The 26,343-nt window shown below is 44.6% G+C and overlaps 2 protein-coding genes and 2 pseudogenes across 2 annotated transcripts in view; 2 read left to right on the top strand and 2 right to left on the bottom strand.

The window, feature by feature from the left end:
* The window catches only part of ACACB (acetyl-CoA carboxylase beta), a 153,318-nt gene that overhangs the window by 104,633 nt on the left and 22,342 nt on the right, over positions 1-26,343 (bottom strand). The window contains exons 2-3 of the mRNA XM_006894831.1: positions 7,233-7,365; positions 5,699-5,837 (exon numbers count right to left, since the gene is read on the bottom strand). Of these exons, the coding sequence (XP_006894893.1) occupies positions 5,699-5,837; positions 7,233-7,365 (272 nt within the window). The remainder of the gene's footprint in view (positions 1-5,698; positions 5,838-7,232; positions 7,366-26,343) is intronic.
* On the top strand, positions 1,772-2,030 carry LOC102871263 (annotated as a pseudogene).
* On the top strand, positions 11,049-11,420 carry LOC102856509 (complex III assembly factor LYRM7-like). The gene has a single exon (XM_006894872.1). It carries the CDS (start codon positions 11,049-11,051, stop codon positions 11,418-11,420), a length of 372 nt encoding a protein of 123 aa, XP_006894934.1.
* Positions 24,487-25,168, bottom strand: LOC102871665 (annotated as a pseudogene).

Genomic DNA, 26,343 nt, shown 5'->3' with positions numbered 1-26,343 from the left:
CTGTGGGTTTCAGGGTGAAGATCTTCTCTCACTACTCTAAAGAGCCCCTTTGGCAGTAGGAAACACATAGACTATTATGGAGACTATTATGGACTATTATTTTTAATAAAAAAAAGCAAGCCCTCGTACATAAAGGAGTTCTGGTGGCCTAGTGGCCAAGACACGGCATTGCAATCCTGAGGTTTGTGGTTCGAGTCCACCAGCTGCTCCACGGGAGAAGGATGGGCAATCTCCTCCCACATGATTAACTCCCTCTGAAAACCTGCCAGAGGCTCAGCTAACTCGATGTACACAACAACAACACTCAAAAAAATAAGTTTCCAAAGAAGCCCTGGTGCCCAGTGTATAATGTAACAGGCTGCTTGCTAACCACCTGTTCAAACCCACAACCAGCTGCTCCACACAAGAAAGCTGGGCAGTCACCTCCTGTCAAGATTTACAGCCTTGGAGGGTAAGCATAAGTCAGAATCTACTTGACGTCAATGGGCATGGTTTGGACATGTGATTAAAATTAAAGGACTTGGAGGAGAAAGAGCCAAAGAAAATGGAAGCAAGCTGGCAGGATAATGAAATTAGAAATGATCTGTTTGTTTTGTTTGTGTGAGTTTTTTTTAATTGATTTAAAGTTTATCTTAATATCATGTTAGCATTAAACAATATAATATCTTAACTTTAAAATATTTAAGATCTCTAAGCTAGAAAGGGGAACTCTGGTGGCCTAGTAGCAAGAAGCTGCGCTGTAATCCCGGAAGGCATGTGGTTCAAGGTCACCTCTCTCTGCAGGAGAAAGATGGCAGTCTCCTCCCGTGCGATTAACTGCCTCTGAAAACCAACCAGATGGTCAGCTATGGATCGGTTCTGACCCGACGGTACACAACAACAAGCAGCAGCTAGAAATTCCACTTCTAGGAATATGTCCTAAAAAAAAATCCCTCAGTGAGACCAAGATTACACAACAGGATATTCACAGAACAGGGCTTTGAACTGAGAAAAATCAGACCACTCCACAGTCAAGAGCTGCCACAGCTGAGCCTGGCAGTTCTCCAAGATCCTGTGAATGGACAACCTGGAGTCTCAGGTACAGATGCAACAAGAATCCTACAAAGATGGCCCTTCTGGACCCCTGCTTCCAGTGTTCATCAAATATACATGTGCTGGCCATGGTGAAGGTTTCAGAGGTTAGGAAGTGAGCCAGTCAGAGAGCTCATCAAATTTGGATTTAATTTGAGTTGGAAAGGCAAGGAAATAGTAAGTGCAGGCTGTGGTCATGGGTAGGAAGGAAACACCCAGCATTCTCTGGGAAAGCAGCGCCAGAGGAAGTGACGTTTGAGTCACTGAGTGTCTAGCAGGCTGAGTGGTTGTGGGCAAGCTGGGGAGGAGTTCTCCCAGCTGTGAGCTGGGGGGAAGTACCCTGAGCAGAAAAGGCACCACTTGTGCCAAGGATCTTGTGCCAAGACCCTCAAATCAGAAAGACCACAGCCCACCAGGATCCAAGAACAGGCTGGTGAAAGAGGGGAGACTGCCGACAGAGGCAGCAACAACACAGGCACCAAGGAAAGAGATAATAGGACCTCAGCTCTGCTTTGATTTTTGTTTTGATTTTCTTGTTGTAAGGTACACATTTCCAAACATTTGCCATCTTCACCACTCTATGTTTATAATTCAGTGATGTTTTAACCACTGTTTATACAATCATCACTACTGTCCACTTGCAATTTTTTTCCCCCTCATCCTTTAAAGTTCCCATTTAGAGGCCACTTCCGGCATAGTCATGGTGGCTAAGGCTACCACCAACCCATTGCTAGGACTTGTGGACAAATGCATAGGATCAAGGATTCAGATTGGGATGAAGAGTGGTAAGGAAATTGTTGGCACATTTCTAGGTTTTGATGACTTCATCAATTTGGTCTTGGAAGACGTCACTGAGTTTGAAATCATCAGAAGGCAGAAGAATTACTACATTAGATTAGATTCTGTTCAATGTAAATAATATAACAATGCTGGTTCCTGGAAAAGGACCTGAAGTATGAGTGGATTTTCTTGACTGAATGCTAGCTTTTGTTTTATAAAAGCAACAAAATGGAATTTTTTTTAACTTTTTACTCTCGAAATTCTGTAATGCTAAGTTTCCTGTTACAGGGAAATGTTTTGAGATAAATTTTAAATGCCAATTTTTATAAGTTAATCATGATTATCTTGGAAGAAAAATCAACAGTTTGCAGTTTGAAGACCAAAATATTTTTTTTGTTGTGTGTGTGCAAGCAACAAATGCTGGCAAGGTTGTGGAGAAACTGGAACCCTTATTCACTGTTCGTGGGAGTGCAAAATGGTGCAACCACTATGGAAGGTAGTAAGTATGGTGCTTTATCAAAAAGTTTGAAATAGAAATATCATTTGACCCAGAAATTCCACTACTGGGAATACATCCTCAAGAAACCATAACTGCCACCCAAGCAGACATATGCACACCCATGTTTATTGCAGCTTTGTTCACAATAGCAGAGGAGAAAACAAACCAAGTGCACAACAACAAACAAATGAATAGAGACGCTGCTGTATATCCACACAATGGAATACTATGCTGCATTGAAAAACAGGGAACTCATGAAATATTATACAAAATAGGTGACCCTGGAAGGCATTATGCTGAACGAAAGATCTCAGTCACAAAAGAGAAAATACTGCATAACACTACTGTTATAAAACAGGACTGACATGGGATTGTGGGGAAACTAAGAAAAGATGGGATAATGTACACTTCATTGAAACAAATGAGGGAAAGAACTGCTTAAAAGGAATATATGATTAGGTATTATTTGCATGACAACAGTCCAGAATAAGAGTTGCATAGTAAAGTGGACCAGGGTTGGGGTGGGGAATTAGAAACTAATGAAAGAATTTTTTTCTCAAAGAGAAAAAAGAAAAAAAAAAGAGAGAGAGAGAAAAAAAAAGCAAACTGGGGTGGGGGGTGGACATGGAAACAAAATGTGCAACAATGAATGAAAAAATAATAAAATAAAAATGTTTTTGATTAATTGTAAAAAAAAAAAGTGTCCATTTACCATGACCCTGAGCCCAGAAAGCCTAGAGGGTGCTCGACTACTAGTGCTGGCTACACTGAAAGAGAACACTGTAGAGGGACCCAGATAGAGTGGGAGAAATATGTCCAACAAAATCAGAATTTTTTTTTAAAGGCCAGGATTATTGGTCTGATGGAGATTGATGGAACTTTGAGACTACGGCCCTGAGCCACCCTTCAGGCCTGAACTGAGCTCATCCCCATGGCTGGACTTCCCAGCAAACAATGGAGAGGCTGTAAGTGAATATCAACACCAAGGAGGAACAAGGAGGGACACACTCCTAAGAAAAAGTAATCAAGTGAGAGCCACAGGGCAACACTGGGCCAGCGATAGAACTCAGTGGGAAGAAGGGGCAAAGAAAGAGGAGTGGATGTGGTAAACAGAGAGGGGAGGAGGGGTGGTACGGCGTTGGGGAATCATAGTGTCATATCAAGTAGACTGAATGAACCAATTTGCTCTGTAAACTTCCACTCAACTCACACCATAAAATTTGAAAGATAAAATATGTTGCCTTAAAATAAAGGCTTGATTCAACTTTATAATCACTTAATTATGTGAATCAAACATAATTAACATTCTAAAACAAACTGTCTATGAATGATTGAATTAAAAACCAATATGTGTTCACCAATGCTCATAGCAGCATTATTCATCATCGCAAGAACATGGAAATAGCACAGATGTCCAACCACAAATGAATGGATTGAGAAACTATGGTACATTCACACAATGGAATACCACACAGCATGCAGGAGCAATGATTTTGTAAATTATTACCTAACTTGGGAGGAACTGGAGAGCATTATATTGACTGAACTCAATCCCACAAGGACAAATATTGTATAAAACCATTATTGTAGAATGAGTATAAGGATCCAAGGTAGGGGGGAGGGTGGAAGCAGAGGGATGATGATGTGCAGGGGGAGGAGGGTTGTATAATTTGATGGGAGAGTGAAATTGGAAGAATCTGTCCAGGAAAATAATGTGTCCAAATTTTGTAAATAAACAAGTATAATAATTTTTTAAAAAACAAACCCAATATGACTGTCACTCAAATTTTTAATTTTTTTTTTATAAATCTCTGTTCCTCCCACCCCTGGTCACCACTAATAAACTCTGGTTATGCATCTGACTGTTTTAGAGATTTCACACTAAGTGGGATCACCGACTATATAGTGTTTGACTCATCATAATGTTTTCAGAGTGCACCAGACCTGCTATTCTCTTCATGGCAGACTTATCCACTGGGTGGATGGAGCACGTTTTGTTTATCCATTCACCTGCTGAAGGGCGTTTACACTGTTCTCATCTTTTGGCTATTGTGAAGGGGCGGCAATGAACATTAGCAGACAGGCCTCTGTTTGGGTCCTGGATGTTTAAGTCTTTTGAGCATCCACTGGAGAGTTGAATTGCTGAGTCACACCATAGTTCCATGCCTAACTTCTTGAAGGGCTGTCAGGCTATTTACTCTAAGTTGTGTTTTTAAAAGTTCCCTCTGCCTGGTTCATGGAGATGGGTTTGTAATTGGACAAAATTGTTAGGGAAAAGTGAGTTGTCCAATAGTCATTTATGGAATGATCTATTTCAGTAGAAATAAATACAGACAATAAATGAATGACTGAAATTATACACAGAGAGACACATACATATATAAATCCGTTTAAAACTGGTTTGTTTTTTTTATAAAAAAACAACAACAACAAACAAACCTGCAAGGGGGGGAAAGGATCCTATTGGGATAGTGCATAATGGATGAGGCTGCTAACTTAAAGGTCAAGTTGTTGTGGTGCCTTGGTGTTAAGGAGCCGCACTGCGAACCCAAAGGCGCATGGTTCAAATCCATCAGTTGCTCCATGGGAGAAAGATGGGCAATCTGCTCCCATGCTATTTACAGCCTCTGAAAATCCACTTGAGAGTCAGCTGAGTTGGTTTCAACTCAGTGGTAAACAAAACTTAAAAGTTGGTGGTTCGATTCTACCAGACACTCCGTAAAAGAAAGATGGACAGTCTCTTTCTGCACTGATTTACGGCTTTGGACATTCAATGGTGGGCAGTGTTGAGGTGGATGCTACGTGATGGTCTGGTTTTTTGGGGGGCTGTTGTTATGTGCCATTGAGTCACCTTTGACCCGTGGGGACCCTATGTCCAGCAGCTCTGAAGCCTGCCCTGTCCTAAGCCAGTCTCACTGACACTGACACACCAACCTTCATTGCCCCAGTTACGGTATCATCCATCTCGTCCAGGATCTTCCTCTCCTGCGCTGTCCCTCCACCCTTCTAAGCATGATGTCCTTCTCCAAGTATCAGTCCCTCCTGGCCATGTCCCCAAAGTATGTGAGACGGAGCTTCAAAATCATAGCCTCCAAGTAGAGTTTTGGTTTCACCCTCTCCAAGACAGGCCTAAACATTAATCTACTGCGAATGTGGACAAGTCTCAAAGACAGGATTTCCACACCACATGGTGGCCGTCCAGACGTCTGTAAAGCACATAGATTGCTCTTGTTGTCAGTGCAGAAGAAAGAATAAATAAGTGTGAGGTCTGGGAAGGTGTCTTGGGGCTCTGCTCTGGGGGCCATGGGGAGGACAGCTGAGGACAGGAGGAGCACCCCATCCTGGTACCTGCATTGGCCTTGAGGTCCTCGGGGGTCACCATGACCACGAAGCGGATGGCCCGCTCGTTCCGGAACATCTCGTAGGCCCACCTGCGGATGGAGCGCATACACTTGACAGCGGCGATGCCGTTGTTGGCGATGAGGACCTGGGTGGGGGGGAAAGAGGAAGGAGGGAGGGCTGCACATCTCCCGGCTGAGGGGGTGCCCTGGGGATTCAGAGCCTCCTGTGAGCCTGCAGGGCATTGGTCTCCATATCCCTAGGACTCTCTGTCAGCACAGAACAGGTGCTCAAAGTCAGGTAATGATCAAATGCATGATTTCTATTCCTTTGGTCCCATCACAATCACATTTTATTGAGTACTTGGTGCTGAATACTATGTACTAAGTAGTAAGTGCTAAGTACTAGGAGCTCGGTGGCCAAATGGTAAGGAGCTGTGCTGCCAACTCAAAGACTCTGGGGGAGAATGATGGGCAATCTCCTCCTAGGCCATTTACTGCTGATGGGTCAGCTATGAGTCAGGTCTGACTTGACAACAATAATAAAGGCTTTAGACATGGATGGTCCTAAGGATTCCTGGTTATGACAGGCATCAACCCACGTGAGACAAGGCAGCTCTGAGAGAGCTTTCTGAGAGTCACTCTAGCAAATTTCTGAACCAGAAGGAACAATGGAAGCAAGCAGGTCAGAAGTGAATATTGTGGGGCCTTTCAGTATTGGGAGGATGGGCGGGGTGGGGGGTGGGGTGCCTGAGATTGTGGACAGATCTGACAGACTAGATGACTGTGCTCTTGAATCATGAACTCAACTCCCGGTAGTAACAGAGGAGGAAGATAGTATATACACTATGAACCGAGAATTCTGCCAATTTAGTTGGGAACAGAATGTAAGTGAAAGCATAGAATGAACTGAATTTCACAGTCCTCAGGCATGTGGTTTAAATCCAGCTGCTGTGCAGTGGAGTCAGGGCAGGGGGTGGGGATGGGGAAAGGGAGGCAATCTCCTCCTGTGGAATTTGCAGCCTCTGAAAACCCACTGGAGGGTCAGCTAGGGATCAGTTTACAACAACAAGAAGCCTCTGTAAACTTTCATTAAAATTCATTTAAAAAATTAAAAATAAAAAAAGGCTGCATGCAGGTGCCTCAGAAGAAAGGACTGGCAACCCACCTTCAAAAAAATACACTTTGAAAATCCGATGGAGCACAGTTCTACTTTACTACAGGGATCACTGTAGATGAGAACTGATTTGATGGTAGTAACTAGATTTGATCCAAATAATCTAAAAAGCGAACTCTTTTGACAGAGATACCCAAGGACCCTTTGCAGGAGTCTCCTGATGGGACTCAGAGGCCTCAGTCTCTCCATGAAATGCCCAGTCCATTGGGCTACTGCAAGAGTGAAAACTCCTGTATGTCAGTGCCAGCCCTCGGCTACAGCCTCCCCTGAGGAATGCACCAGAAGCTGGTTCTCCACCTCCAGCTGCAAAGAGGTGCCTCTAACCCAATCCTGGCCCTCTACCCAGGAACATCAGGGCACATCCTACCTTCTCAATGACCCGATTCCCCCCAAAGCGTGTGACAAACTCGGCAGGGGAAGCCACAGTAAAGTCTCGGTGCAGATCCAACTTCTTGTGCTCACGGCCCCTCTTCACCAGGTGGAGTCCTGACATGCTTGGCCTGCAGAGGAAAGAAAAACCTGCCTTAGGGAGGGAGTGGGCAGAGCTGCAGCCCTTGGAGCTCTCAGATAGGGGAGCTGGGGACCCCAGATCTATAAAATAAATCAACAGCAGTAGAGAATTCCACATGTCAGACCCCTCTGCTCAGCATTCCTTCTCCAGAGAATCTGAAGCATTTCACAAAGACACCTGACAAGGCCTCATCTATCCTAAGATCAGAAGAACTAGATGGTGCCCAGCCAACACCACCAACCATGCTGATCAGGACCGATACATACCCACCTCTGACTTATCAACAAAGAGCAGGTGAAAAGCAGTTACGTGACAATGGATGATGACCACATCAAATCTCAAAATGGAAGGTGATAACATCATTACACAATTTCCAAATTTTATCATTGCATACCAGCCAAGCTGACATACAGCCTTAACCATCCACAGCCAGTGTTACTTCTAGCTCACACGTCAGACCCTACATCATTAATGTGCAAAATAGTCAGATTGCTTACTATTATCATAGATATGAAACACTGGGCAGTAGAAACTGAGGAGTAGGTTTCTGACAAAACTAGAGGAAATTGTGGAACAAAGTTCAAATTCTCATAAGATTCTTTTACTGGACTAGTTAAGATTAGAGGAATCCCTAAGAGGATCACCGTCAGAGGTTCTTTAAAACTTAGACTGACATTATCCCTTGAGTTCACCTTTAAAAGTGAAACAGTAGATTGTCTCACAAAAGAAAGAATATCACTTGTGAGTAACTGACTCATAGCTGACCCTCCAGTGGGTTTTGGATTCAGACTTGAATTGACAGCACAACTCTCTATCCACTAGGCAACCAGAACTCATCAGTAATGAACTCCTTTAAAAAAGAATCTGTAAGATGGACTATGGGGAGCTCTGGTGGGCTAGTGGCAAGAAGCTGAGTTGCAATCCCAAAGGCATACAGTTCAAATCCAGCTGCTCTGCAGAAGAAGGATGGGCAATCTCCTCCCGTATGATTAACTAACTGCCTCTGTAAACCCACAGGAGGGTCAGCTATGGGTCGGTTCAGACTCTATGGTCCACAACAACAGGATGGTCAATAAATACCCTATAACAAAGATGAGAAAGTCAGGGTACAGAGAAACTAGAGTACTAAAAATGGCACAAGCAGAATAGAATGAATGAGAGTCATGACACATTGTAAAAAATGGAACGAATCCCATGGAATAAATATTGTAGAAAACATTACATGAGAAAAGCTAGGATGCAAAATGAAGTGGGAGGGAGCCCTTCACCTAACCTTAAGTGTTTTTTCAATCTCCAACTAATTTTTGCATTACATGATATGAGTTCTATCATATGTTGTTGTTGTTGTTGTTATGTCATAGTGATCCCATGTACAACATCTCTGAACATTGCCCTGTCGTGAACCAGTCTCACTGACTTTGACACATCTAATCCCATCACCCCAGTTACCGAGTCAATCCATCTCATCCAAGGTCCTCCTCCACTGCACTGTCCCTCCACCCTTCCAAACATAATGTCCTTCTCCAAGGACTGGTCCCTACTAACCACGTGCCCAAAGTATGTGAGACAAAGCTTCAAAATCTTTGCCTCCAAAGAGAAATCTGGTTTCACCCTCTCCAAGACAGATCTATTTGTTCTTCTAGTCTATGTTCGATACTCTTAAGACTCCAGCACCACAACTCAAGGCATTGTTACGAAAGAAATGGAACATATAAATATTGACATACTTGGTACTGGTGAAATGAGATGGACTGGCAGGGCATTTTGAATCAGACAATCATGATCTACTATGCTCGAGAAGACAAAGTGTGGCAAAACCTTCAGTTTAAAATGTCATTTCTAGATCCATCTCTAAATACAATGTTGTGAGTGACAGGATAATATACATACACATAAAAGGAAGTCCAGTGAATACCAATATCACTCAAATATATGCAATATTTATCATTTAGGAACTCAAATAGTTCTAAAAGGCTCAGATCAGCAGAGGGGGAAGCCCAAGGTTAATCCTCTTCCCAGGCAGTAGCTACATTCTAAACCCTTATTGATGTTACATTGTATCTCTGGTGGGCTCCAGTGTATCAGAGATGATCAGCATGGCACAGGGTAGGACAGAGTTCAGATCCACTCTTCACAGGGTTATTATGAGTGTTAACCGACTAGATGACACTTGACAACAATCTTTCAAGAACTTTTCTTTCTTATTTTTTTTTTCAGATTGGTGTTGATTTTGAACTTTTTAAAAAATTTTTTATTATTTATTTATTTTATGTGTGTACCGTCAAGTTGGATCTGACTGGTACAGGAGGAGATTGTTCCTCCTTCAGCAGAGCATCTGGTGGATTTGAACCGTGCACCTCTGGGATTGCAGTGCAGTTTCCTGCCACTAGGCCACCAGAGCTCGCCTCATGAACTTTTCTATGTGCACAAATCAAAAAAATTTTTTTCAGGAATTTTTTTTAATAATTTTAAAGAGCATTTACAGAGATTTTGGATTTTCATTCATTCATTGCTGCACTTCTCTCCCCGCCCATCCCTCCCCCAACTAAATAAAAATTTTTTAAAAAATAAAACAAAAATAGGGGAGCTCTGGTGGCCTAGTGGCGAGAAGCTGCATTGTAATCCCAGAGGCACCAGGTTCGAGTCTACCATATGCTCAACTGGAGAAGGAGGGACAATTTCCTCCTGTACCAGTTAGATATGATTTGACAGTACATGCACACAAAATAATAAAATAAAATTTTTTTTAAAAATTAAGTTAAAAAAAAAAACAAAAAAGAGGTTCTTTGCCCCATCTCTCCTCAAACCCATTCCTATCCAGCTCACGTCACTGAAAGTCCCTTTTGACTCTTCTGGCATTTGTACATCTTCATGGTTCTAGGAAGGAGAGGGCATAACATGCTAGGCTGCTAACCAAAATGCTGCTGGTTCGAATCAACCAACTGCCCTGCAGCAGAAAGATGGGCAGTCTCCTCCCTTGATTTACAGCCTTGGGTAAGCCTTGGAGGGTCCCTTCGAGTGGTAAGAGCAGCAGTTCTTTCTATGGAGCATAGGGTAGTTCTGAGCCAAAGTCAACTTGACATTACTTAACAGTAATGACAACAGACCCTTGATTATGCAATTGTTAAAGTGCTTGGCTCCTCACAGAAAATCTCGCAGTTCAAACCCACTGTCTTCTCCATGGGAGGAAGCTGTGGTAATCAGCTTCCATTAATGGAAGAATCTTGGAACCTTATGTGGCAGAACTAACTTGTCCTACTGAGTCACAATTGTCTCAGTGGGAGCAGCCAATGGGGGAAGTTGCAAGAGGTGCAAATGGTAATACTCTCAGCTGCTACTCAAAAGGTTAGAGGTTCCAATCCACCCAGAAGCACCTTAAAAGGAAGTCTGGCTGTTCTACTTTTGAAAAGTCAGTCATGGAAAACCTTTAGCATGAAGTTCTATTCTGGACACACATAGGGTCGGCTTGGGATCGAGTTGACAGCAACCGGTTTATCATTCTAAACCTGAGTGTATCACCATGTGAGCCATCAAGCTGAGATCGGATCCACTGTCTTCCTCTTTTAACAAACAGGCTGCTTCAGCTTTCTTTCAGCCCAGCCATTTCACCAGCTTCCCTGCCCCCAACTCCTCAACAGTGGGATCCCACGACTTGATAAAGAAGTTGTTAAAATGCTCAGCTGCAGGTTGCTCAGAGGTGGGGCGACTCGAGGGTTTGAAAAGTGGCAGCTGCGGCGTGGAGAACCATGGGTTTTACAACTCTTTAAAACAATGCACAGAACCAGACAAGTTTTTAAAAATTATGGGAGAGCACTAGAAGCAGCCAGACTAAAGATAAATGAAGAATTCAAAAATAATAAAAGTGAGACATCTCCCAAGAAAATAGAAGAGCTAATGAAAATGGGATCTGATGTTGAAATGTTACTCAGGACCTCTGTTATACAAGGAATTCACACAGACCACAATACATTGAAATTGATTCCTAGGAAAGACCTTCTTTTAAATAATGTGCCATATTGTGATACACCAACTCAAAAGCAGTGACTTTCTCAGGATAAAACGGAACATTTGTGCTTTTTAAGCTTAAAATATACAACTTGAGAAAAGTCCTAGGAATGTGAATACTTTTTTCTAAACTGGTATACAGAAAACAAGTGGATTAAAATATTCTTCATAAAAAAATGCTCAGCTGCTGACCAAGAGGTAGATGGTTTGAGCCCACCCGCGGCTCTGTGGGAGAGAGATGTGGCATGCGGCCTCCAATAAGATTCACAGGCTTGCTCTTTCACTAGGGACCTGCCAACATGGGCCAGGTTCGCATCAAAACTGCGAAGGCGGCGGCCCGGGTCACCACTGAGAAATACTACACGCGCCTGGGTAATGACTTCTACACGAACAAGCGCGTGTGTGAGGAGATCGTCATTATTCCCAACAAAAAAACTCCAGAACAAGACAGCAGGCTATGTCACACACCTGATGAAGCAGATTCAGAGAGGGCCTGTGAGAGGCATCTCCATTAAGCTGTAGGAGGAGGAGAGAGAAAGGAGATAGAATTATGTACCAGAGGTTTCAGCCCTGGATCAGGAGATCATTGAAGTAGATCCTGATACTAAGGAAATGCTGAAAGTCTTGGACTTTTGCAGTCTGTCCAACCTGCAGGTCACTCAGCCCACAGTTGGGATGAATGAATTTCAAAACACCACGTGGAGCCGTTTGAGTCCGTCTGCTGTGATGTAATATTTTAAATAAACTTGGGCACACCAGCCTTGCCTTTGTAAAATAAAAAATAAAATAAAAAAAAAAGATTCACAGGCTTGGAAACTGTGGAGCAGTGCTACTCACATCTGTACAATCACTGCCAACTGGAAACAATCCAACAGCAACAGGTCATTTCAGTGTGTGATCCTTATTCACAGATGAGTTGTTATTGTTGTTGTTAGGTGCCATCAAGTCAAGTATGACTCACAGTGACCCTATGAACAAAATATCTGAACCCTGTTCTGTCCTGTGACATCCTCACACTTCCTCACACACAAGAGCCCATTGCAGTAGTCACCGTGTCAAATCCACCAGGTTGAGGGTCTTTCTCTCCTTCGCTGACCCTTCACCATTCCCAGCATTATGTCCTTCTCCAAGGAATAGCACCTTCTAGCAACATGCCAAAGTATGATAGATGAAATCTCATAATTCTTGCCTCCAAAGAGCACTCTGGCTGCACCCTCTCCAAGACATAGCTGTTTGTTCTCTTGGCGTCCATGGGATATTCAGTGGTCTTCTACAACACCACAGCTCAAAGGCGTCAATTCTTTTTCTGTCATATTTATTCATTTTCAGCTCTCGCATGCATAGTAAGTACTCAGAAAGACTATGGGCTGAATCAGATGCACCTTAGTCCTCAAACTGACATTATTACTCCTCAATAAATTGGAGACTGCAGATTTTTCCAGTGCAGTACATCTCCTTATTTCCTGACTGCTGGTACCAAGGGTGTTACTTGTGGATCCAAGCAAGATAAAGCTGTTGACAGTTTCAATCTCCTCTCCATCCATCATAATGATATTGGTCCAGTGGTAAGAATCTTTGTTTTCTTGACACTGAGATACAATCCATACCGAAGGCTGCATTCCTTGATCTTCTGCAACAAATGCTTCGAGTCCTCCTCACTTCCAGCCAGCAAGGTTATGTCACCTGCATAACGCAGGCTATGGATGGGTGTCCCTCCAATCATGAGACTACATTCCTCTTCACAGAATCCAGCCTCTCAGATAATTTGCTCAGCACACAGATTGAAGAGTTATGAAGAAAGAATACAACCCTGACACACTCCTTTCTCAATTTTAAACCAACCATGCAGTGCCCCCCTGCTCCATTCACACAACAGCCTCCTGGTCCAGGTATAGGTTCCACATGAGATGAGTTCTATATGACTTTCACCGACTTCCACACTCTGAGAGTTAATTTTTTCTTTTTCATATACTTGGTTTTCACTGTACCTCTTGCTAACACAGGCTGCCCTTTCTAAGAGTTTTACACAACACCATAAGGTTGATAGTTGGAATTCAGCCAGGGGAGCCACAGAAGGGAGGCCTGGTGGTCTACTTCCACAGTTTACTGCCAAACGACACTAACTAGGAGGTATCTTTAACACATGGGGTTACCATGAGCTGAACTGGCTCAATGGCAATAGGTCTGACCTAGGTTTGACACATAAAACACCAGATCAACTCCATTCCTTTTTCCCCTTGCTAGTATCTCTCCTAACAGCAGACTTTCCCATCGTGATACGCTTTTTGATTTCCTGACTGCTGGTACCAAGAGTGTTGACTGTGGAGCCGAGCAAACTGAAGCTGTGAACACTCTCAATCTCATCGTCATCCATCCTGATGCTGCTAATTGGTCCAGTGGCGAGAATCTTTGTCTTCTTGACATTGAGCCTTAGTCCATACTGAAGGCTGCAGTCCTTGACCCTTTGCAGCAAGTGCATGAGGTCCTCCTTGGTTTCAGCAAGCAGGGTTGTGTCATCTGCATAACGGAGATTGTTAATAGATCTTCCACCAATCCTGATGCCACAATTCTCCTCATAGAGCCCAGCCTCTCGGATAATCTGCTCTGCATACATGTTGAAAAGGTATGGAGACAGGATGCATCCCTGGCGTACACCCTTCCCAATTTTGAACCATGCAGTGTTACCCTGCTCTGTTCTGACTACTGCCTCTTGGTCCAAGTATAGGTTTCGCATTAGCACAATTAAATGTTCTGGGATTCCCATTCTTCTCAGAGTCAGCCACAGTTTGTTATGATCCACACAGTCAAATGCCTTTGCATAATCAATGAAACACCTCTCAAAGGTACTCAGGAGCAACAGTGTCTCTCTGGAGACTAAGGTGCGCCTGATACAGGTCACGGTATTTGCAATTGCTTGTTATGCATCAGAGAGTTGGACAATGACTAGGGAGGACAGAAGGAGAGTGGATGCTTTTGAGCTGTGGTGCTGGAGAAGGGTACTGAATGTACCATGGACTGCCAGGAAAACAAACAGATTCATCTTGGAGAGGATTAAACCAAGCTACTCCTTGGAGGCAAGGATTCTGGGGCTTCGTCTGACATACTTTGGACATGTTGCCAGGAGGGACGGGTCCTTGGAGAGGGACATCATGCTTGGGAGGGTTGAGGGACAGCGCAGGAGGGGAAGACCCTCTATGAGATGGATTGATTCGGTGATTGGGGTAATCGGGATGGGTGTGTCAGAGGCGGTGCGGTTGGCGCAGGATAGAGTAGGGTTTAGGGCTGTTGTGCATAGGGTCGCTATGAGTCGGAAACGATTCGACGGCACATAACAACAACAACAACAGTATCTCTCCTATGGCATCTCTTTTCATCAAGATGGTTTGCTCTATATGCTTCCTGCAATCACCATTCTGGGCTGTCCTTTGCTGACATCCTTAGATTGCCCTTGACTTTCCCTCTGGGGCTGGATTCCTATTTGGGGGTGACTCTTCTTGGCTCCCTCTTTCTTAGTGTACTCCTTGGGTGTGGCTGCAGCACATCCTACAGTCTTTTGATCCACTTTAAAAAGATGGTAAATTCACATAATTTAATATTAAACAACACTGAAAAACAATGAACTTATATAGCATCACACAACTTGGTAGAGCCTGGAGGACACTATGCAGAGTGAAATATCTCAGTCACAAAAAGACAAATACTGCTTAACACTGCTGTTACAAAATAGGACAGACATGGTGGGGTGCTGAGGAGAGAATGGGTAAAGGGTGGACAGAAAACGAATACTGCATTAGAATAGATGAAAGGAAGAACTGTCCGAAAGGAATATATGATGATTGTTGTTGTTGTTGTTGTTGTTGTTATAGGTCATCATGTTGCTTGCAACTTATAGCAACCCTACACACAACAGCCCTGAAACCTGCTCTAACCTGTGCCGACTTTACACACCTGCCCTCATTACCACAGTCACTGTATCAATCCATCTCATCGATGGTCTCCTTCTCTTTCTCTGTCCCTCCACCCTTCCAAGCACGATGTCCCTCCCCAAGGAGTAGTCCTTCTTTGCAACATGCCCACAGTATGTCAGATGAAGCCTCAGAATCCTTGCCTCCAAGGAGTAGGGTGGCTTCCATGGTGTATTCAACACTTTTGCACCACAGCTCAAGGGATCAATTCTCTTTCTAGCAACCATAGTCATTGCAGCTCTCTGACACATAGCAAGCAATTGTGAAGACTATGGCCTGAATCAGGTGCACCTTAGTCTCCAGACTGACATCATTGCTCTCTAGTACTCTGGAGAGGTCCTTACAGCCGACTTTCCCAATGTAATCTGTCTCTTAATTTCCTGGCTGCTGGTACCAAGAGCGTTTATTGTAGAGCCAAGCAAACTAAAGCTATTAACAATATCAATCTCTTCACCATTCATTATGGTGCTGCTAATTGGCCCAATGGTGAGAATCTTTGTTTTCTTGATATTGTGCTTCAATCCATATTGACCTTCTGCAGCAAACACTTAAAGTCCTCCTCAGTTTCAGCAAGTAGGTTTGTGTCATCTGCATAACGTAGGTTGTTAATGAATCTTCCTCCAATCCTGATGCCACATTCCTTCTCATACAGCCCAGCCTCCCAGATGATCTGTTCTGCATAGAGATTGAAAAGGTGTGGAGAAGGAATACATCCCTGGCATGCAGCCTTCCCGATTTTGAACGATGCAGTGTCTCCTTGCTCTGTTCTGAAAAAATGATTAGGCAGGTATTATATGAATATGACAACAATCTGGAACAACGGGTGCATTGTGGGATGGGCCAGGGAAGAGGAGAAATAAAATGTGCAACAATGGGGAAAAAATTATAACAACACATTTTCAACTAAAAGAGAAAAAGCTGGTACAGTGATGGAGTGCATGGTGAATGATGCCCTCAACATACCTCCGATGCTCTGGCTGCACTGCCCTCCCTTCTCACAAGCATCCTTTTGCTTCTGTTGGGTACCTGTGCCCTGTGTCCCATAAGTTGCTCTCTCTCAGTTTATTTTCTCGTTTCCTACAAGATTCCCTCCAGAAATGCTATTCAGGGAATAGTGCTTGACAACCTTGCAGGTTCTAACAATACGTTCTTCTGCCTTCACATTTGACCAACTCATTTGCCTGGGTAAGAAATTCTAGAAAAAAAAACTTCCTTGGCATTTCAGAAGATGTGTCATTGTGTTCTTACATCTGGGGTTAAAAAAAAAAAAGCCACCCTAATCCCTGATGCTTTAAAAAAAAAATAAATTCTCACACCCATTAGCATAAAGTTGGAACCAACTCACCGCTGGCCCTGCAGGGGTTTTCTGAAACTGTAAAATACACAGAAGGAAATTGTCCCTCATTTTTCCAGTAAAGCAAGTGGTGAATTCAAATTGTGTGGCTTTGGACTGGCAGTGCAACTCCTCAGCACTGGCCACCAGAGTTCCCACCCAGTACGCTGTAAATTTATACCATCTGTCCAGGCATGAGCCTGGGAATCTGTCAGGCCCTTTTTGACCTGGGAAATTTGCCTTCAAATACTTCCTTGATGGTTCTCCTCATCTCCATTTCCCTTACTCTTTCCAGAAGTCCTATTATTTGAGTATTGAAATTGATCAATGTTGTTGTTGTTGTTGTTGTATATTATAGAGTCAGAACTGACCCATAGCTGACCTGCCAGCGGGTTTTCAGAGGCAGTTAATCACACAGGAGGATTCTGCCCATCCTTCTCCCACAGAGCAGCAGATGGCCTCGAACAGCATGCCTTTGGGATTGCACCACAGCTTCCTGCCACCAGAGACTGGCCCTTTAATTAATCCCTCTCCGCCCCTCTATTTTCTCTGTCATCTTTTTCTACTCAGCGATTTCTTTATCTGTACTGTCTTACTGACCAGTAGACTTCTTCCATTTCTGTGGTCATGGTTTTCATGTCCAGCAGCCTGGTTTTGGCCTGCAAATGTTTCTTTTTAAATGGCATCCTGTTGCTATGTGTGCATGTCCCCTTTAACTTCTATGAGATTAGAGGTTTTTCAAAAAAAGTGCTCCTGGCCTGGTTTCTGTTTCTTCCTGCGTTTCCTGTGACTGTTGTTCTGGGCCTCTGTCTTCCGTTTTAGGACTGTACTCAAATATCTGGGAAGCCCTGGCTTCGCTCCTTATGACTAAATAGCAACAACAACACATCCCAAATGATTGCTATTAATTCCAGCTTATAGCAACCCAGAGAGGGGTCTGGTGACCTAGTGGTCAAAGAGATGTGCTGCCAACTCAAAGGCATGGAGTTCAAATCCACAGAGCACTCTGGCTGCATCCTTCATCACCAACTCTATTTACAATTAACAACAACATTTGTAGGAGCACATTAGCCTATCTTCCTGCCAAGAAGCCACTGGGGGGTTCAAACAAGCTACTTTTCTGTTCGCTTTTAGCACTGTGACACCCTGGTAAGGACTGATGGTCAGTTGGGAAGTGTTGGGTCTGCAGGGGTAGGGAGGGCAGGTGGCTCGCTGGCACCACACTGTCAGTATCTTTAACTGTGTTTGGGAAACAGCTGGAAGAAAACAAAGTATGACTGGTTTTGCTGCTATTTGTTCCCATCAAGTTGGCTTCGCTCCTGCTAGACTGGGGTGACATGCCTGTTGCTACGGTGTCAGAAGCTACACTGCAAGGATTTCAAATACCAACAGGGTCCCTCAAAGCAGAGAAGTTGAAGGGGAGGGAAGTTCCAGGCTAAGACACACTTGACCTAGTGGGTAAGGAGTTGCGCTGCCAACACAAAGGCACACAGTTCAAATCTACCAGCTGCTCCAGGGGAGAAAGGTGGGCAATCTCCTCCCAGGAAATTTACAGCCTCTGCAAACACACAGGGTCAGCTCTGAGTTGGTTCCAGCTGGATGATACACAACAACAGGACGAAAGGCCTGGTGATCTACTTGTGAAAATGAGCCAATGAAAACCCTCTGGATCATCACAGAATATTGTCCAATATCACACTGGCTGACTGGGCATAAAATACACATGGGGCCATAACAATGGGTCAGTGCCTGTCAACAGTCCTGAAGATTGTATGGAACCTGACAATGGTTTGTTCTGTCATACATGGAGCCCATTTTGCAAACGGGGAGGCTGAAGCCTGGCCAAGCATAATGGGTCACCTAGGAAGTCAGTAGCTGGGGGCTCTGTTCACTAGACTGTTTTTAGGTGCCATTGAGTCAATTGCGACTCATGGCGATTCTATGAACAATGCACCAGAAGTCTGCCCTATCATGTGCCACCCTCACCATCCCCGACACGCTTCACCATCCTAGACCTTCTGTTTCACAGGGTAGGTGGGAAATGTTGGGTTTGGGCATCTTCTACAGTTCTCTCCACCCACTCACTCCCCACCTGCCTCCACCTCTGGGGTCAAGACTGTTGTTGCTGTTGTGGGGTTCCATCAAGTCATTTCTGACTCTACGTGAGGCAGAATGAAACACTGCTATTATCAAACAACAATGACTGTTTGAGCCTACCGCTGACTCAGTGAGGACTGATACACTGGCCACAATAATGAGAGCAAGACGAAGCCCTGGTGACTGGATCTACAGTCCTTGTAGTCTGGATCCCTTATTCTCCTCCTTCCAGATTATAAACCAACAAGAGCCTAACGGGATGACCTCACCCATCAGCCCACTGATAATGAGTCAATTCTGACTGACGGTGGTCCTCCATCAGTGCTCCAAAGCACCCTTCAAAGAGTACACTACCTTCCTCCACCAACTTGGTGGTTTGTGCAGGAGCCTCACGTGTTCGGCGCCAGGCTCCTCTCAGAAGCTCACCATATTTCCATGCCACAATCACAGGACATACGTTTTCAGTTAAGGCTGTCTCTGTTCAACTGGGCATAAGCATAGTACCTGAATGAATGAATGAATGAATGCTCACGCCCTCCTGTAAAGCGCAAGCAGCTTCTCTAGCCCTGAGCTGTGGAAATGAGAGGCGGCTTAGAAAAGTGCATTGGAAGGTCAACATCACCCCGCAAGTGTAAATTCTGATAAGGGCTTTTATCATCATTGCATTTTAACAACCAACAAGTTCAGTTTGATCCTACGTCATTTGTTTGCTTATAAAAACAGGCAGGTCTGAGGGCTATCATTTGCCACACCCTGATCTACAGAAAAAGACACCAACGTGTGAAGAGCAGTTCTCTCAGAGCAGGTGGGATGACAGGTATCTTAATAACATTATTTTCAATAAGGAAAAAAGTTATTCAAATCCTCTCTATAAGACCTAAATTTCAACAAGATGAAATGACAAAGGGTGGAGGGAAACTAGACTAGTCAAAACAAGACAACTAGAATAGAGTTAAGTCACATTATGAAAATTTCCCTAAAGCCAAGAAACAATTTGTCACATGGGAACCAAATAAGCCCTATAAACTTTTATGGGAAACACAAGAAAATACACTATCAAGGAAATGTTACTCATTTCACAATGGAGATGCCCAGAGTAATGGCATTCCTTGTCATGGGCCTCAGTCTTCTCGCCTGTAAAATGGGGATAACAACAACACACACCTCACAGGACTGAGGATCCAATGAGTTGATACCTAGAAGCAACAGGGAAATGGCTGACACACAAAAAGCCTGGATAATTCTTCCAATGGGGAATGCCAAGAGGGACAGAGACAGTTGACCTCTCTCTTCCCCATTCTCTGTGAAGTGCAGCGTTTGCTCCCCAACTGTCCACACTCCTCACTCCTTCCACAGCCTCCCCTGCCTGGTTGGATGAATCCTTTGGCCTCAGAAAATATAAGCATTAAAACTCTCATCATTAAGCTCAACAAAGAAATCTGAGAGCATTATAAAAAACATTATATTGCACCCAGAGGGAAACCACTTGGGCTGCCATTCTACCATCAAATCTGGTGGCAGATCACAAGAACAAAGAAACTGCCCAGATGTCCAACCATAGACAAATGGATTGAGAAGCTGTGGCACATTCACACAATGGAATACTACATAGCACACAGGAGTAACGATTTTGTAAATTACTACTTAACTTGGGAGGGACTGGAGAATATTATGTTGAGTGAACTACTCAGTCCCATAAAGACAAAACACTGTATAAAACAATTGTTGTAGAACAAGTATGAGGATGTGGGGGAGGGGAGAATGGAAGCAGAGGGATGAGGATGGGTGTGTGGCAGTGTTAATCACATCGCACAATTTGATGTAGGGGAATGAAGGAAATGGGAAAGTTCTTATGTGAAAAACAATGTATTTGAACTTTGTAAATAAATCAGTATGAAACAAAAGAAATTTTTTTTAAAAATCTGGTGGCAGGGCCCCTCCAAACACAAGCCAAGTAACATACACACAGTGGGTCAACACATGATGCTATCCCAAAGGTCTCCTTGCAAGCTGAGCCTTCAAGCTCCTGGCTATTTTTATCTGTTTTGGTCAAAGCTGGAGACAAAAAAAATAACAGCAGACTGACCTTCAGCCGACTTTTGCCCCAGATGAAAGAGGAGCGCCCTAAGATACATGCTGCTGTCCCTAAGCCCCAGAGCTAAGCCCTGTCTTTCCAGGGGCAGGCGAGGTGGGGGCTGAAATGTTCCGTGGCACCAAGCCGGGCAGAGGGACACTGAAAAGGGAGGGAGCATCCTGAGGGCCCACTGCGGCCCTTCTCCCCGACTTATCACCCTGTGCAGTGGCTGCTCCCATCTCTTCTCCACGATGAGGAAACCAAGGCTCAGAGAAGATCAAAAGGCCCGGGTCATACAGCTGACAAGACACAGAGCAGGCATTCTAATCCAAATCTGCCTGACTCCCCACCTCTGATTTTGAGGCAGAAAGACAACCAAATTGGTTCTGATAAAAAGAAGCACCTCTCTCTTGCTGCAAGCACTTGCATTTGAGAGGTGGAACAAGCAGGTCTGTCCTGTAGAAAACAAAGCCAGTGGGCTCCTTAGAGACAAGGATGTGATGCTCCGCCGTCCCACAGACTTCAGGCATGTTGTCAGGAGGGGCCTGTCTCTGAAGAAGGACATCATGCTTGAAAAGGTGGAGGGGTCAGTGCAAGACAGGAAGACCCTCGATGAGATGGATTGACACAGAGACTGCAGCTATGGGCTCAAGTCTGTCAAAGATGGTAAGAATGATCCGGGACAGGGCAGGGTGCAGATCTGTTGTTCTTAATAAGGCTGCAATGAGTTGTGGTCAACTCAATGGCACATAGCAACTCTGTGTGTGTGTGTGTGTGTGTGTGTGTGTGTGTTCCTGATGGTGTAGTGTATAGCATATCAGGTGCCAGGTGGCAGGTTGGCAGTACAAATCCATTAGTGACTCCATAGTAAAAAGATGAACAAGCCATCTCCTCCTGTAAAGAGTCACAGCCTTGGAAATCCAACAGAGGGATGCTAGGAGTCTAACCAAAAGATTGCCAGTTCACATCCTACCAGAGCAAGAGCCTCAGAATAAAGTCCTTGAAATCTACCTCCAAGTAAAAAAAAAATAAATAAATAAATCCCCCACTGAAAACTCTATGGGGTGCAATTCTCAGGCACATATAGATCTCCCTGAGATGGAACTAGTTCCATGGCAACTGGTACTGGTATGTGCAATGCAGGGCTCTCAAATCGGGGACTATTTTGCTCCCCAGGGAACACTGGGCAATCTTAGAAGGCATTTCTGTTGTCTCCCACATCTTGGGAAGTACTCCTGGCCTTTAGTAGTAGGTAGAGGTCAAGGACAGTGCTGAGTCCCTCATGCTACATTAAAACAGCCTCTACCACCAAGAATGAGCCAGCCCCAAAGCCAAGAGTCTGTGACACAAACCCCCTGGTTTAACAGAGCCATCCTTCCTGACTTTGATTCCAGAATCTCCCACCTACAAACTGTACAATCCTGGGCAAGCTACCTCAATAGCTCTGCCTCAAAGGATGGAAATAGCAGTAACATTACTGGTCTCTGTCTCATCATGCTGGTGTCCAGGGCTCAGCACCAAGCCTGGTCAACAGAATGGTCATGGCCACTTTAGCGGTGACACCTCCCTCCAGTAGGGACATTGGACTTCAGCCCTAACCTAACGAGCCCATTGAGCTTTCTGCAGTCATCTGTCTGTTTCACCAAGCAAATAAGCAAGACAGGGCATTGAATAGTTAAGGCTGAGAGATTTGAACTGGCCAAACTATCAGAGAACACAAAACTGGGCTCCCAGAAAACTGGACGCTGGGAATTTCTCAGGTCATCCAATCCCCCTCGGTGCAGCCTAGAATGGCCTTCAAGAGGCTTTACAGTACTCCAGGCTGGGGGTTGGCAAACTTTGGCCAGAGGGTCAAATCCAACCCACCAACTGTTCTTTTAAGAATGTTTTTTTGTGCAACAATGAATGAATTTTTATTTTAAGTGAATTGGGGGGTAGGGAGGAAAAGGTACAACCATGAATGAATGAAAACCCAACTTTTCTATAAGCTTTCATTAAAATCACACAAAAAAATGGGGGGAAAGAATGATGTTCAAAGTTTTTTTTCAAAGGAAAAAAAGTGGTTCTTGTAGCTTCAAGTGGTTAAGGGGGGAATATTACAAGGCTATTTTATATGACATGTGAAAAGTATATAAAATTCACATTTCAATGTCTATCAGTAAAGTTTTATTGGAATACAACCATACCTACCTGCTTACTTACCTGTCTATGGCTATTTTCTGAGCCCCTGGGTGGTACAAATGGTTTAACGGCTCAGCTGACAACCACAAAGTTGGAAGTCTGATTGTGGCCAGAGGTGTCTAAGAAGAAAGGCCTGGCAAGTTTGCATACCAAAAAAAAATCAGCCATTGAAAAACCCTGTGGAGCACAGCCACACTCTGTCCACATAGGTCACATGAGACAAAGTTAATGCTGAGAAATGGCTGTATGGCTGTTCTCACTCTACAAGGAAGGAGCCAGAAGAACTGTGACAGAGGCAAAGCCTGAAATATGTATTAGCTGGCCCTCCATAGACACAGACAGTTCTAGTGAGCTTGTGGGTAAAGTGGTGTCCTGCCAACCCAAAGGCAGGCAGTTCAAATCCCTCAGCTGCACCACAGAAAAAGGATGGATAATCTCCTGTGCAATTACAGCCTCTGAAAACCCACTACAGGCTTAGCTATGTGTCGGTTTTGACTCAAGAGCAATGAGATTTTCATTGAAACAATCTCCAATCCTAACTGCATGGTCTTACCTCTTTTTTTTTTTTTAATTGTATTATTTTACATGTACCGTCAAATCAGCTCTGACTGCTACAGGAGGAGATTGCCCCCTCCTTCTCCAACAGAGCATCTGGTGGATTTGAACCGTGCACCTCTGGGATTGCAGTGCAGCGTCTTGCCACTAGGCCACCAGAGCTCCCATGGTCTTACCTCTTAAGAATCTTTAAAAAATAACGATGCCCACACCCCATGTTGGACCAATTCAATCCACATGTGAAGGTGCTGCAGAGGGTTGGGGAGTCAGGGCATCAACATTTTCCTAACACTCCCCAGGAAAATCGAATGTGTATCCAAGGGTCAAAACCACTAATAGATCAACAACCTCTACTTCCATACAGGTAGCTGGAACCTCCACTTGGTGACATTTCTCACAATGGGACGCTGGGGAATTCACTGAAGGCCATTCTCCTTCCTCTGCCTCCCAACTTATTTCACGGCATTAACTCCATCTCCATCTCCTCCATGCACTTGGAAACCTGTTATTCATTCTGGCTCCTCAGCTGGATGGCCAAAGCCCATCAGGAGAGAATCTCAAGGCTTCTTGAGTCTATTGTATCAGATGTCATCAAGTGACTCCAATTCATAGCAACCCAATGTGCAAACAGATGGTAAAATTGAGCAATTCTCCACTGTGCTTAAGTCCATTGCTGCAGTCACTGGGTCAATCCATCTTGAAGATCTTCCTCTCCTCCTCTGTCACTCTACCTTTCCAACCACAACATCTCCTTCCAGGGACTGATCCCTCCTGGCTGCATTTTTTTTTTTACTGCTAATTTGGAGTGAGCATTTATTTGCACAATTACAACATGCAGACACACCCAGGAAGGAGGGACACCTGGGGTGACCAGGCCTCCTGTGATGGCGGCTGGGGCCACTAGTCCTCCCCGGAGGAATCTCTCTCAAGCGTGTAGACCATGAAGCAGGCATCGGGTCTCTTGGGGACAAGGGGATGCCCTGATCTCGCAATCTCAAAGCCCAGAAAGCTGAAGGTCCGGAGCAAGGCGGCTCTGTCATCTCGGTTTTTATGGAAGCAGATGAAGACGTGGTCCACGCAGAGCTGCTCCTCGACAAACTCAAGGAGAACTGCGAGACTGTCTTTTCTCTCCTCCGGCAGGGCACCACCTGGGAGGTCGACGTAGAGGCCGCTGCTGCTGAGCACAGCCCTCTAGGTGATGTATTTGGCATCTGTGAGCCTGGACTGGACATTAAGAATTCTCGTCTTGTCGTTAGACGCTAGTTCCTCTGTTACATTCAGCCGATTATCAGAGTAAAATAAATTAGCTGAAAGATTGTGATCCCTCTGACTATTCCCTCGCCCACCTGGGATCTTCAGGGGTGGGTGAGGGGCATCAGGAGCACCACTGAGGCCCTGGACCCAGGTTATTACAGCAATTGGAAGAGACCCTGGAACTCTCGCTGCTGTGGCCTCCGCGGCTGTGTAAGCTGAGGAGCGGCATGGTGCGGCTGGCGAGGACGGTGGCCCTGGGGTTATCCCCTTCTTTGTCTCTGGCGAAACAGTAGCTGTTGAGGATCCGCTGCAGGGAGGATTTCACCATCTGGCCGATCGGGTCCGAAACCAGCAAAACCTCCGCTGCGCCTTCTCCGCACCGCTGCCGCTGCAAGCCGTTCGCAAAAAACCTGGCTGCATTTTTAAGGCAGGCTAGTTTGAACCTTTGGTCAGTCCATGGGATATTCAACACCCTTTGCCAACAACACAATTCAAAGGCATTTTTTCTTTTGTCTTTCTTATTCTCTGTCCAACTTTCATGTGCGTGTTGTTTTTGTTGTTGTTAGGCACCCGTCAAGTCAAGTATGACTCATAGCGACCCCAAGAACAGCCAGCCTGAACCCTGCCCTGTCCTGTGGCCATCCTCACCATCTCTGACACACTGCTGAAGTCACCGTGTCAATCCATCTCATTGGGTATCTTCCTCTCCTTCACTGACCCTCCATCTTTCCAAGCACGATGTCCAAGGAACATCCTTGCCCAGCTACATGTCTAAAGTCTGAAAGATGAAGCTTCGCCTTCCTTGCCTCTGGCTGCACTTTTTCTAGGCCATATCTATTTGTTCTTTTGCCAGTCCATGGAGAAGAGTCCATTCAGTATTCTTCCAACACCACAACTCAAAGGCACCATCAGTTCTCCTTCTGTCATGATTATTCATTGTCCAGCTTCTCTGACGTGTAGGAGGTGATTGAGAAGACCATGGCCTGATTCACGCGCACCTTAGTCTTCACACTGACCTCACTGCATTTTGGAGAGGCCCCTGACAGTGGACTTGCCCAGTGCAACACATCTCCTGATTTCCTGACTGCTGGTACCAAGGGTGTTGACTGTTGATCCAAGCAAGACGAAATCATTGACAGCTTCAATCTTTTCTCCATCTATCATAATGTTGACTGCAAGCAGCAGTAAAATCACTCTGTTGTCACTGTTATCAGTTCACACAAATGTTTGTGTTAACCCTGGACAGGGCTCAAAGCCATGACTGCCAGCGTGCAGGGGACGTAGCACAGGGCTGGCACAAAGATTAGACCATCTCACAACCCTACCAGGATTCTCCCCTTGGCAGAAGAGGAAACTGAGATCCATAGGGTTGAGGACACTAGATTAGTGTCCCAGGACTGCCCAGTGCCAGTCAGGTTTTTGGACTCTATCTTTTTAGAAACTCTCAGCAAAGAGATTAATGATTCAGTCATCCAACAAAGTGCTATTATTATTAATATTATA

This window comes from Elephantulus edwardii, unplaced genomic scaffold (genome assembly GCF_000299155.1).
Source record: "Elephantulus edwardii isolate Elephantulus edwardi_28Jun2011 unplaced genomic scaffold, EleEdw1.0 scaffold00151, whole genome shotgun sequence".
Taxonomy (NCBI): Eukaryota; Metazoa; Chordata; class Mammalia; order Macroscelidea; family Macroscelididae; genus Elephantulus; species Elephantulus edwardii.
The sequence above is the reverse complement of the archived record's forward strand: the minus strand, read 5'-3'. Positions and strand labels throughout refer to the sequence as shown.

Excerpts from the sequence above, each read along its gene's own strand:
- LOC102856509 (XM_006894872.1), top strand. The coding sequence starts at position 11,049 with ATGCTCAGCTGCAGGTTGCTCAGAGGTGGGGCGACTCGAGGGTTTGAA.